Here is a 13983-nt window from a genome sequence, read left to right as displayed (position 1 = left end):
TTAAGGTTCTATATAGCACTTTCAAAGCATGATTCTTTATGGAAGCTTATAAAAAGGGTTCTGCTATTGTTACAAGCCAAAGAACCCTAATTTGGTACTGTTTAGAACCATTTGTCTTAAGAGTGTATTGTTTACTATATACTATATTTATTTGTTTGGCTAGTGTCGTTGTGGGTTTTGGTTCTTTTGCTGTGGTAGGCTGTATGGACCTTTAAAAATATCTGAAATCATTTGGCGAAGTGATATGGAACATGTAATTTGTTTAAGATCAGCCTGGAACTACTTTAGCCGTGCGTTTCCCTGAAAATAATTGCACACCTTAAAATGTTTGTTAACCAATCAGATTCAAGCATTGAACAGCCCCGTAGTATAAAATGAATATTATTAATTGTAGAAACAACTATGTTTTTCCTTAAGATAAACCCATTCCCATTACGAAACCTTATCTTGCAACGCAGAAGTAAGCTATTTTCTTTGACTGTGCAAGACTTGTGATTGGTTATATAAAAATAAGATACTTAATAACCATCTTTTATTTTCCTCTGTCTCTCCCTCTATTGACCCCAGACTGGAAAGAGAGCTGGAAGAGCTAGAGACAGGTTTGTCTGCAACATCCACCAAAGAGAACCTGTCAGACGCAGTACAGGAAGTCAACACCGTGACAGTAGAGAAAATGGTGAGTTCTGACCAGCAGCTCTTTCTAACCCATAAACCGGGCAGCAGGAGATACCAAGGCTTCTATTGAAGCATGACACACAATAGGGGGCCGTCTCATGTCTGGCTACACAAAGGCCATCTTGATTAAGGGCATCACTGCTTAAAGTGCAGAAATCTGTCTCACTCAAGCAGCATGCTCGAAACATTCACAACTGACTGACTTTTGCACTCACTGGAAATGTTATTGTTCTGCATTCAGAGGGAATTCCATAGCAACGGCAGAAACGCTGCTATAACACATTATTTTCTCTAAATTGGACTTTTCTGTTGTGGTCAATATCCTCTAAAGAACATCATGTCACTGTCCAGTGCATGTTGGCCTCTAGTGCTTACAGTTTATGTGTTCATTTGAATACATTTCCAAATGTTCAGATAAACGTGCTTTTTATGTATGCCGGAATTACCGTTAAGAATTAAGAAACGACAACTTAGAGTTGTTCAAGGCCAAATGTTCAGTTTCTATATAAACCCTTAGAATGGAAAAAATAGATCCACGTAGCTTTGTCGTTGATGACAGCAAAAATAAGTATTTGCTTATCTCAACAATTTCTTGGAGCACATGAAATATGCATTGAGGTAGCTAACTGTCTTGAACTGTTGAGGCAACTGCCATTTTTGTTCTTATAAATGACAGAGAATGAGAGAAGTCAGAGCTTTTCAAAACATTCTGACTTGAACTGAATCGGGTTTTTTTTACCAGTTGAAGTGTGTATTAAACTATGGGTATATGTTTAAAAGCTAAAATTCCTTAAAACACAGACTAGTTTTACAAATGTTTATTTAACAATGTCCAATAGAGTATACATATCACATGACAATTGTGTCTTTTTTTTCTGAAAGTAATGAAAATTCCCACATCTCCAATTATGTATTGTGTTAAATAGCATTCTGTGCTTCATGCTCTTTTGTCTTATTATGGCTGCTTGTATAGCTAGCATTTTATGTGTATGCACAATAAAATATTATTTGACTAAATTACAGCTTGATTGGAAAATACCTATAATAAGCTTACACGTTATACAGTGTTTACAGGTAGCTTGATTTTTATTTTTCTTCACACAATACATATCTCATATTTCACCTCAAGCATGCTCTTGTCTTTACTGAAATTGTCTCGAGTCATTGGTAAACAAATAAACTAAGTAAAAAAAATGAGGTGGAAATGACACTTCAGGAAGTTAACGGGGCATTCATAATTTTTACACAATATATATTTAAATGGTTTTATTTCCCAGTTTTTAGATTACTATAGTTTTAAACAAAGTAATCCATATTTTTAGGATACATATTCACATTTTAAGATATTACACTGCAGAAAGTTGTATGCGAATCTAAATGGAATCTTTGGCAATCTAAATTTTTACATTTCTGGGGTTCTCAGAAGCAGAAGTCGTCATCATAGTTGGGTAAACTTCCATAGTTATAAACGGAAGATGACAACTAATATAATTTCTGTATTCCCATTTGCTCCAATATCAAAAGGAAAACAAATCTATAATTGCTTTTATTTTACTTTCCAAAAGAGGGAAAAAATATCGAGAGATTGATTACAGCAGTTAGAACTTGAAAAAAAGATGTCACATTTTTCATTGTATTAGAAACACCAAGGTAATACAAGACAAAATGTAGCGCTATAAATATGTATTCATTTAAAATAAATATATATATTAAAAAATCTTTACTAGATTTACGATGTTGATAACTGTGGAAACCCAAGCACAGATACTAACCTGAATGTTTCTGGTTTAGACTCACTTAACACTCATCTGAAAAAGTACTCTTGTAGTAAACAGAAAAGTCTATCTTCACAATAGCAAAGTAATTTATTTGACAGATGACTGTATTTGGATAGTTCATATTTAATACAAACATGTATCTATTGGATCAACCTAATTTTTCTCTCTCTTTTTGCAGGTTGTGACAGACTCTGTAAAAGGTGTAAAAGGTAACATCACCATCTCTGACACCAGAAACACCTCTAATGACAGCCTTTTCATGATCAACCTTTGATCAGAATTCTTTCTCCACACTCTTTGAAATCTCAAAAACAGCTAATTATAAGTTACACTGCCAAAAGGCCAGTTTCTGGAGTTATCCTTGTCATGTATCCACTGGGGTAAAGGACATTGCAGTCAGTCTTGTGTCTAGTACTCCTTCCCATCCTCCCTCTCTCCCTCCTGTTCCACACTCTCACTTCTTATACCTTTTTATCATTCTCTGTCCTTCTCTGTCCTCATTCATGACCCTAATTAGAGGTCAAAGTTCACGTCAGCCCTCGTCTGGAGAAATCCGGAGGTGTCTCTGACATGATGAGAGCAGGTGAGTGTTGGTCCACCCATAGCTCACGCAGAGATCACACACTCTTCCTGCTGTTTTTACCCTTTACTTCTCTAATTCTGAGATAAATACCACATACTGATGGAAAGAGGCACAAAATAAGAGTTAAGGTTCTCTTTGGGCTCAAAAAAGCACACTTTTAGACCTATTAGCCTATTAATGTCTAATTGCAGTAGATTTGTGGTTCTCAAACCTTTCAGACCCTTAACTGTGCCTTTGCCGAACTAGGGAAATGTCCTAAACACTGGCATATACACCCAAATAGTATATTTAGAATTTTCTTTTTCTACCCAATTCAAATGCACAGGTAATCTAATTAGAAACAGATTGAGATATTTGGAGAAAAGTTTCATTGTTAAAACCTTATGTGTCTGTTTAGAAGCACTTGAATGCCTCTTGGTTAATTTTGATATGTTCAAAACAAATTGCTGAATCAGTGTTTTAGAGTCAGATACATGAAAGGTGCTGTTTAGATCTCTTGATTAAAACTAAAGACCTGCCAAAAAAAAGCGTTTAGGTCTAAATTCTGCTCTGAATTTATGTACAGTTTTTTGACTGAAATAGATGACTAGACCACAAAACAAAGTTGATAAACTCTTGTGGGTTTCAAACTCACAAATATTGTCCTATTGTCAGTGTTGAAAAACGTACTAATATTGTGCTGATTTCATCTAATCTTGTCTTCTGATTCTCTGTTCTCTCAGTTGATGTGTGTTTGCATGTGTGTGTGTGTGTGTGTGTGAGCAGAATAACATCTAATAGAAACTGCTTTTTTTGGAAGTTACATTAATAAAGGATTAGGTTAACATGGCTTTTATCATTTTTTTTCCATGATAGAGTTACAAAAAAAAAATACAACAAATGATTACATAATGATATGTATCTGTTTTTTTTTTATATTTAAAAAATATTGACAAAAATATATATATGTAAAAAATGTTTTTTTAATATATTAAAAGTTTTTAAATATATATATATATATATATACACTCACCGGCCACTTTATTAGGTACCCCATGCTAGTAACGGGTTGGACCCCCTTTTGCCTTCAGAACTGCCTCAATTCTTCGTGGCATAGATTCAACAAGGTGCTGGAAGCATTCCTCAGGGAGTTTGGTCCATATTGACATGATGGCATCACACAGTTGACGCAGTTTTGTCGGCTGCACATCCATGATGCGAATCTCCCGTTTCACCACATCCCAAAGATGCTCTATTGGGTTGAGATCTGGTGACTGTGGAGGCCATTTTAGTACAGTGAACTCATTGTCATGTTCAAGAAACCAATTTGAAATGATTAGAGCTTTGTGACATGGTGGAAGTAGCCATCAGAGGATGGGTACATGGTGGCCATAAAGGGATGGACATGGTCAGAAACAATGCTCAGGTAGGCCGTGGCATTTAAACGATGCCCAATTGGCACTAAGGGGCCTAAAGTGTGCCAGGAAAACATCCCCCACACCATTACACCACCACCACCAGCCTGCACAGTGGTAACAAGGCATGATGGTTCCATGTTCTCATTCTGTTTACGCCAAATTCTGACTCTAACATCTGAATGTCTCAACAGAAATCGAGACTCATCAGACCAGGCAACATTTTTCCAGTCTTCAACTGTTCAATTTTGGTGAGCTCTTGCAAATTGTAGCCTCTTTTTCCTATTTGTAGTGGAGATGAGTGGTACCCGGTGGAGTCTTCTGCTGTTGTAGCCCATCCGCCTCAAGGTTGTGCGTGTTGTGGCTTCACAAATGCTTTGCTGCATACCTCGGTTGTAACGAGTGGTTATTTCAGTCACTGTTGCCCTTCTATCAGCTCGAACCAGTCTGGCCATTCTCCTCTGACCTCTGGCATCAACAAGGCATTTCCGCCCACAGGACTGCCGCTCACTGGATGTTTTTTCTTTTTCGGACCATTCTCTGTAAACCCTAGAGATGGTTGTGCGTGAAAATCCCAGTAGATTAGCAGTTTCTGAAATACTCAGACCAGCCCTTCTGGCACCAACAATCATGCCACGTTCAAAGTCACTCAAATCAACTTTCTTCCCCATACTGATGCTCGGTTTGAACTGCAGGAGATTGTCTTGACCATGTCTACATGCCTAAATGCACTGAGTTGCCGCCATGTGATTGGCTGCTTAGAAATTAAGTGTTAACGAGCAGTTGGACAGGTGTACCTAATAAAGTGGCCGGTGAGTGTATATATATATATATATAAAAGTATTTTTAAAATTTTAAATATTATATATTTTGTATAAAAATATACAACAGGTAAGGAATTTCTAAGTTCTGATTATATGACTTTAGGAAAATCTTAAATTATCATTGAGATATTTAGAATAAACCTCAAAAATATACAATAAAAACGCAACAAATGATTAAATATCATATATAATTTGTTTTTTATGTTTTTAAATATTTCTCCAATACTCAACAATAGTATTGTGAAATCTTCTTTTAATTACTTATTTTGTATTTTGTTATAAAGATATATATAAAACTGGTTATAAGGAATTTCTAAGTTCTGATTATTCAATTAATATTATTTATCATGAATTACATTAGAACACAAACAGCACCATGTAGTGCCTATCAGTCATATTGTCTTTCAACACCTCACTCTGTGTCATTGTTGTCATAGTGCTCAACAGACAGTCTCTGAAAGTCTTGTTTCACTGGTTGTTTGAATAAAGCAACTGGTCCCAAACAAGTGTGCGTATGTGTGTGTGTTAAATGACTTCATGTGAGTGTGACAGCACATCATTGCAGGATTGTAATGTGTTCTTTCGTTGGCACTGCAGCGATGTACTCCGTAGAGATCACTGTTGAGAAGGACCTGGTGACTGGAAAGACCAAAGTCCTGTCCACTAACACACTGCTCCCCAAAGACCTCTCGCTGCAGGGGGTCAAGGTCTATGAGGATGAACAGAAAGGTGGCTGGCGATAGAGCAGGCGTGCGTGGCTTTGCTAGATATGTCTACTTTACGAGAAGTCTGCATGTTTACATAAAACATCAGCTGTAGTTTATCTTATTTGACCAGACCTGGTGTTTATGTTGTTTTACACAAACATGTCATCTTACACCCTTGTGTTGTTCCAAACCCGTATGACTTTCTTTCTTCCGTAGCTCTCATAATTTATTCTAACTTTCACATATTTTAGTTTGCTGTGTCGTTGTGGGTCATGTGACACGTGAGAACCATTTCCATTCAGCATGATTTACGTCAAACCTGGCATGATGCACTTCCAGGTGGTATATTTAACTCATCTTTCCCTCGGGTCATTTTGACCCGAAATTAATTGAGTGTTCATCAGAGGGGTCCAAGACCCTTAGGACATTTGTCGCACTTGAACCACGAATACACCAAAAAAATGTAATGGATTTGAGGAGTTTTTGTGGTTGAATTTAAAAAAAGTAACAAATCCTTCCCTCACGGGTCAATTTGACCTCTTTAGGAATGAATGGAATGCGAGGAATGCTTCAGTACAAAGAAAAACCTAAAAATGCTCAAAATTCTAAGTAAAAATGCTAAAACTTCACCAATTTTTTAATAATGTCTACATTTGTATCTGAATACATACTGACTTTAGGACCCAGCGGAACAGCTCATTTGCTCCAAATAGAGCTATAAGGCCATCTAGTGGCATGAGTCATGAAATATCATGTTATATACATTTTTTTCCACAAGAGATGGGCAAAGACAACCAATGTAAGATATTTTGAGCTGAATTAAAAGGGATGAAATTGTGAGTTATTTTGAATTTGTTGAAATAATGTGAGGAATATGCTTAAATTACTATTTATTTATTATTTATTGATCAAATTTAGTAAATAAAATAAAAAGAACAGAAAAATCTCACAAAAAATTGCATAAAAAAAATAAAGGTTAAAAATTACATAAAATAAGCTTTCTGAGAAAAAAAAAAAGTATAATTTTAGGGCTTTGGGTCATTTTGATCCGCGAGGGAAAGATGTGTTACAAAGTGCGAAGGAAGGATGAGGGTTACATGTATTTACAGGCGTTTGACATTTAAGACAACATGTATCAGTGAAAAAAAAAGTGCCTCTATATCTACATCTTTGCAAAACTCCTAAAGCGCACCAATACAATTAACTGGTTTCCAGACGAAATGAACATTAGTGGCAGTAAAACACAGAGTTTTATTCCTTTTCAAACAAATTATGATTACAGGGGCAGATTATATATTAATAAAGACAGTTCCTTGCACAATACTATGTATGACATCAAAACACTAAGAGCATGCTGTAAACATACATTTTGATGTGTGCGTCACATAGAGCTCCTTATGTATGGCTTTTCCGATGTAGTACATTTTCTAATAGCTCATCCGGGACTGGTAGAGCACTGCACTTACGATCTGAAGCGCTCGGGTATGAGTCCTGTGAAATATGAGTCATGAGAAAAGACCTCAAAGACTTATAGCAGCAAGTTAAAATGGTGTGGTTGCTTCAGCAAATGCATTTTAATCTCACGTTTGCTTTCATTAAAACTATTGGTTAGGTTTAGGGTTTATTTTCAAACACAACAGAGCATTAACCTTTCAGAGCCACTCACCGCACATTTCAATTCCAAACAGCCGCAATACAACAACCAACGTAGGCAGGCACATTTTTCCAATGATCCATGAGTCATATGAACTATGGTACTTTTTGTTCTTTTTGGAGTTTGATGAGCCCTGCATGTTTTTATTGTATGGAGAAGAGTAGCTTGGTCATCTCTTTTGGGTTCCACTAAAGAAAGTGAGTCAAATGGGTCTGGAACCACATGAGGATGAGTTAGTGTCAACTAGCACATATGAATCTTACATTTTTTTAGTAAAAGTAACACACTGGATATGTCATCAAATGCTGACCACTTCTCGTAAAGGAATAAGTTCATCTAAACATGGCTTTAGATGCAGGGTTACCACAAACTCCTGATTTTGATTGACAATGACACATCATTATTTCCCGGTAGAGAACAAAAGACCATATCATTCATTAAACTCTAATTTGGTCACCCTGCAACTTGACTGCTAGTTTTGGGTATGTTGCCGCCAAGCTTAGCCATGAGCCTCCAGCCTGACTTCACCCTTCCCAGTTAAAATGTGTTGTTATACAATAAAGCTATAAATTAAATATATTCTCCAAGGTTTTATGGATGATTACAATACTTAATTTACTGTATTTGTTTGTACCGTATGCTGCTAGCTGCTAATGCTAACACCAGTAGCACTGCTTGCTTCCTGCTCTGTTTACTGCTTGCCACTCTTTCCCTGTGTTTGATCCCCTCAGTCAAGTGAGCACTTCTAGCAATTGAAGTGCACTTGGCACACAACCTTTAAAGACGATGCTAACAGTAGTCACTAACTGTGCACAGTATGCTTTCCATGCGTTCGTCAATGGTTAGAATAAAATAGTGGTTTTTCAGCAGAAATGATTAAGTCACAGTATTATAAATCCTTCTTTTGTAAAAAATAAAAAAATAAAAAATAATAATAATTGTTGACTACAGCAAACCTGCAGTTAATATGTGCCAAATGTGCTGCAATGTTTCCTATAGCACTTTATAAAGGATTCATATAGGCATTGTCAAGTAAGGCATGAGTGCTGTATTATAATCTGAAAGATGATTTAAGGGTCAGTGACATGACACTCACTTTTGTTTGAATCGATTAATTTATGTAAAAATACATTTAAAAAAATACATTTATACGTATAACATTTTGACATGCTTTTAATTTCTAAATTAAAATTAATTTTGATGTTGATTTTTTTGGAATATTCAAATGATCCAACTGTCCTGATAATTTAATGATGTAAATTCCTCATTAAAAGAAAACCTATTATTAAGTCTTGTTAAATATCAGATATTTTGACCTTTAGTGATGGATTAAATTAGGCAACCATATGAAACCAACAAGGTAAAGGATTTTTTTTAAAATTGATTTTAGACACTCAAATTTGTCGTTGACCCACAAATGTTCAGGGTCGATATTGCTCTAGGGGGTGTCATGTCAATTTGAGATATAGGGCAGTCAGTCAGGGTTTCACTGAAATGTGCCTTATTTTTCTCTATGCAGTGGTGCATGAAGTGCGCAGTGTGGACGGCGCAGTGACCAATGGCGTTCACCAGCTCAGCTCTTCAGAGGTGGATGAGCTCCTCCACAAAGCTGATGAGGTGACCATGAGCGAGAGCGGCAAGACTACGCCACGACTCGAGCGAGGGCAGGCCGAGAAAGTGGAGAAGGTTGAGAAAGATGTAGTCCCAGGTGCAGCCGGCTCCACCCCCGTAATGGAGATCACAGGTGTAGAACCGAAACCCGCAACACCTCAGACAGAAGTGGGCGGGGCCAGTGCGGAGAACCCAGTTACGATGGTTTTCATGGGTTACCAGAGCGTGGAGGACGAGGATGAAACAAAGAAGGTTTTGGGGCAGGAAAGCACGACTGTGAAGGCCGAGGTGGTCGTCATAGAGGATGGAGATGCCAAGACCACCACCACCAGTGACACCATGCAGGAGCAGGCACCTTCTAACGGCAGCCCAGCAGAGCCACCGAAGGCTGAAGAGGCGGCAGGAGAGTCGGGACAGCCAGAAGGGGGCGCTGCTGAGGTCAAGAGCAAGGAGAAACAACCCTGCAAGTGCTGCGCCATCATGTGAGCCTAAACGCACCCACCCAAACATGGACTTTACTGATGAAATGCAACAACATACAGAGAGAACAATAGCAAGGCAAAGAATAAACATTCACTATCTTTTGATAGAAGCTGTTGTTTCTTTAATTGATTTGACCTGTTTTATATTTTCTATATTGCTTGATCCTTTTCCCTTGATACTCTCTAACCTCATTTAAATTTTATGCGTATAGTTATTTTTTTCTGGTTTTATTGTGGCTGAAATGAATCACGTCGTATGCGTTCCTATGAGAAAAGTCTGAAGATTAAAGACCCTTTAACTGAACTGAACCGATCAGCATCCAACAAGCCTCTTAAATCCTAAAGTCCTACCATAAAGGAATGAATTATCTCACATAATTACATGACGTCATCATTTGTTTTTGAAAAAAATATTTATTTTAATTGAGTTCCCTTTTTGCAAAGCATTTGCACTGCAAAGTATTTTCACTTTCGCATAAAAGAAAACATTTTCAACATCGTGCATTGCGCTCTATTTATTACTGATGAAGCTGTGATAAGTATTTCAATTATTATCATTTTGGTTTTCTCAAACTAGGAATAAAACCATGGACAGAGCGCTCTTCGCCTTTGTTTAGAAATGACAGGATTGTTGTAAACAAACAGATTGACCGTTATACGGGAGTTTTAAATGATTTTTGGGTTAAATACACGTTAAGCTCTCGATTGATATAGAAAATTGTTTTGACTCATTCCTCAGTTTATAATGAAAAAAAAAAAATTTACAAAAATTTGAAGTTTGTATTTTTTTTTTATTTTTTATTCTTGAGCTGTTGTCTAAATCATTCTGTAAATCCTTGCTGGCTTTACATGGTCATGACAGGAGCACATGGACTACTGGTCAAATGTTTGGGGTAGATAAGATTTTTTAATGTTTTTGAAAGAAGTCACCAAGGCAGCAAAAATACATTAAAACAGTGATATTGTATAACACAAATATCACAATTTTAAATAACTGTCATGTATTTTAAAATGTAATTTATTCCTGTGATAGTAAAGGTGCTTAATATTTTTGTGGAAATTGACTTTTTTTTTCATTATTCTTTATTGAATAGAAAGTTCAAAAGAACAGCATTTATTTGAAATAGATTTTTTTTAATATATTATAAAAATCTTTACTGTTACTTTTGATAAACTTAATGCAATGCAATTTTTGTTTAATTATTGACCCCAAACTTTTAAACAGTAGTGTATAGTCTTGTAGCTAGACTTTATTAAAATGTGTAATTTATTCCTATGCCTTCCACCATAGACTTCCATTATACTTGCATTATATACATGCTTTTTATTTGTTTTTTTACAAACATAGGGATGAGTTATAACAATTTTGTGCTAAATGAAATTATGTCACAGCTTCTCCTCTATCGAACCAACATTGCTGTAAATGCACGTGTAACTGTATTTTACGCTGAGACAGCATTCTCACAAATTACTATTTGCTTCAAATGAAAGAATATTTCAAAGCGCTTTCTTTTATCAGAGCATCCCTTTCAATTTTCTTTGCAATCCCTCACATACACTCACAAGGGAGCGATACAGCACCATTTTTCCCTCCTTAAAGGAAAATCTGTATTTCTTCTTATTGTTCTCCCGTGAGTCCAGTAGATTGCACTCTTTCATATTGAAACATAGGACAGGTCAGCTGACGATATCTCAGTAAGCTCTGATATTTAGTTAGGCTTTTCGGTGGTCGTTCTCAGTTAGACTTGTCCAGCAAAGAGCTTACGCATGTTCAATTGTTCCTTTGTTCTCTAACTAAAACACGTTGTCATATATTATCCCAACTTGAAGTGCTCTATTTGTTGGAAATAGAGATAAAGAGTAAGAAGTAAGTTGTTCTCTTGGTTACTTTCAAACTGCTGCGTGATATAAACTTGCATTGGATCATTTGTTGCCTTCTCATCATTTCACCCGCATCTCTCATATGCATTTTGATTATTGAAAAAGCCCTGCCCTTGTTCTGACATTAAGAGCTGTTGAAGTATCAAGCTGGCTGTGTCCAGGATGGTATTTTGATTGTATTCCAGTCTGCACTGCCATTAGCATTCAGGAAGGGTCATTGACAGCTCATTTCCAACATGTGACATTAGAAAACTGCTGCAGCCAATCCTATGCAAGAGCCCTCATGCGTGTAAACTAGTGTCAGAATAAGCAAAGCTCTCTCAGTTGAACAACAATCATAACAGTTCAAGAATGGAAAGACAGGAAGGACACTATCCGCCCTTCCTTAGCTATTCCGATGAAATGAGGGGAAGTGTGGCAAGGCGACAGGAAAAGTTTAATAGGTTACCATGCCAAGTATTGAAGATTTTTTTTCTTCTTTTTTTAGATTCTTTTAGGGAAAAAAAAGTGTTAACAAAAATAGTTGAAATTGCCCTTAAAGTAGCTATGATGCCAAATGCTTCAGTAAAAACAAAAAGCATAGTTTTTGTTGAAGAGATGGGTGATTGACTGCATTATGGTTTAATGCGGTGCTATTTTAAATTTATTTTGCTTTTTATTTCCATGTTTTCCATTGCTAGTAAGATTAAAGGTGCATCCAGTAGTCTGATATCACAATGGCGTTATCTATTGATGTGGTCTAGCACAATCATCTCGAGTTTTATCAATCTAGTGAGTTTTAGCAAGCAGTCTTCTACAGAATAATAAACTCCCTTAGCTGTCCAACAGAAAAGAACCAACTTCTGAATAAATATCAGGATTTTCTCCATCATCAAATCTTCCCCACCTTGTGTAATATGCCACCTTTTTTTTTTTTTGTCTTGTCTTCTGGCTTCAGACTTTTTCTGCGTCTTCGGCCATGCAGGTTGTGATGGGTGCTTTCAAAACACTGCTAATGAAGCCTGCAAATCATTTGTTTTGAATCAGTGTTTTCCGAGCATGTGTGAAACTGGCCAACATGATGTGATTTCAGAAAACAAGTCGAACCTAGGTTACAAAGTCTAAAATATTTTGTTTCTCTCAACACTAAAGCATTATTATTAGAGTGTCTATTGTCTAATTTACGCTCTCTGAATCGCCAAACAACACTATGCTAGTAGCGTACAGCATATACATACTTAAAACGCTTTTATAAACATCTTTTATGAGTATAGTCTTCATCTCATGTGAGTGTGCACCGTTCAGATGACACTTTACGAAAACAATTTATTTTTTCATGTTTCAGAATTAGCGCCAAACTACTAAATGCACCTTTAATTGTACATTACGTTACATTGGAGGGTTTCTTCATGAATGTTAAATCTGTTGTGTACCTTATTTTGTAAATTATTTGCTTCATCGATTTAATTCGATGACAAATTATGAACTAATTTTAGACTAATTAATTATATGGCCCTGGTAGAGATGTGCTAGATGAAGTGTGTGTTTTGATTTATGTCAGTTAATATGTGTCATGTATCTCCCATTTTAATTACATAGTTGTAATATCTGTTTAACTGCCCGAATCACTGGGATGAGCTCTGTGGAAATCAATATGCGTGTGTGTTCAGAGGCCCAGGAGCCAAATGAGGTCAGCATGAATGCAAAAAAAAAACAACCTTACTGTTTATCTTGTTTCCTCATGTTTACACACTTGCACATTTTCACTTCTCCATGTACACAGTTTGGGGATGTAAAGCAGCATCTATGAGTTTATAATTCATGGTTCAGCTGATCAAGAACCAGTCTGCTTTTCCCCCAATCCTCATCTGGGACTCCTCCTTTAAAGTCTTTGCTTCACTGTGAGTTTCACGGTTGCCTCACACTTTTGCCGCTCACCTTACTGTCCGTCAGTACTAACATTCCAGTTCCGACTTGTTCCTCACCCCTGAATGCCTTGTTGTCTGGCCACGGGCTCGGCGTATCTCTTTTGTATAGTTGCATGCTTTTATAGGTACAAAAATCACACATATCTACATATACATATACATTTCCATGTTAGATAATGTCCCTGTGCTTGAACCCCCTAACCCTTGATGTCAAGCTGAGTTCAAAGGCATGATAGAACAGAGGACAATGTAGGAACATATAACCTGGTTCTAATGAGTACTGATAATGGGCGGCCCAGACGGGGTACTTCTCTGCCTGTCTGAACAGCCCTCTCTTATTGGTTCTCCTGATAATGAGTGTGTGTGCTATTACTGCCACTGTTGTCTGTGTGTTGTGAAGGTCTGCTTTCTAATCAACCTGACAGAGCTGTAGAAAGAGTTGGAACGAGACATTAAAATGTGATGTGCTTTACGGAAATCCCTGCGT

General features: G+C 36.8%; 1 protein-coding gene across 4 annotated transcripts in view; it reads left to right on the top strand.

Moving 5' to 3' along the window:
* palm1a (paralemmin 1a) overlaps positions 1-9818 on the top strand; it is an 82723-nt gene extending 72905 nt beyond the window's left edge. Inside the window, exons 5-9 of one of the 4 annotated variants that reach the window (XM_056252671.1) lie at positions 568-676; positions 2632-2662; positions 2971-3036; positions 5852-5983; positions 9135-9818. In XM_056252671.1, the coding sequence (XP_056108646.1) occupies positions 568-676; positions 2632-2662; positions 2971-3036; positions 5852-5983; positions 9135-9712 (916 nt within the window). In that variant the 3' untranslated portion in view covers positions 9713-9818. The remainder of the gene's footprint in view (positions 1-567; positions 677-2631; positions 2663-2970; positions 3037-5851; positions 5984-9134) is intronic. The other 3 variants (XM_056252672.1, XM_056252673.1, XM_056252674.1) reach the window with 3 other exon arrangements.
* Positions 9819-13983: the final 4165 nt, after the last annotated feature.

This window comes from Rhinichthys klamathensis, unplaced genomic scaffold (genome assembly GCF_029890125.1).
Source record: "Rhinichthys klamathensis goyatoka isolate OS25496 unplaced genomic scaffold, OSU_Roscu_1.1 h1tg000098l_1, whole genome shotgun sequence".
NCBI classification, from domain to species: Eukaryota; Metazoa; Chordata; class Actinopteri; order Cypriniformes; family Leuciscidae; genus Rhinichthys; species Rhinichthys klamathensis.
Note: the sequence above shows the minus strand (reverse complement) of the source record. Positions and strands in the feature narration are given on the sequence as shown.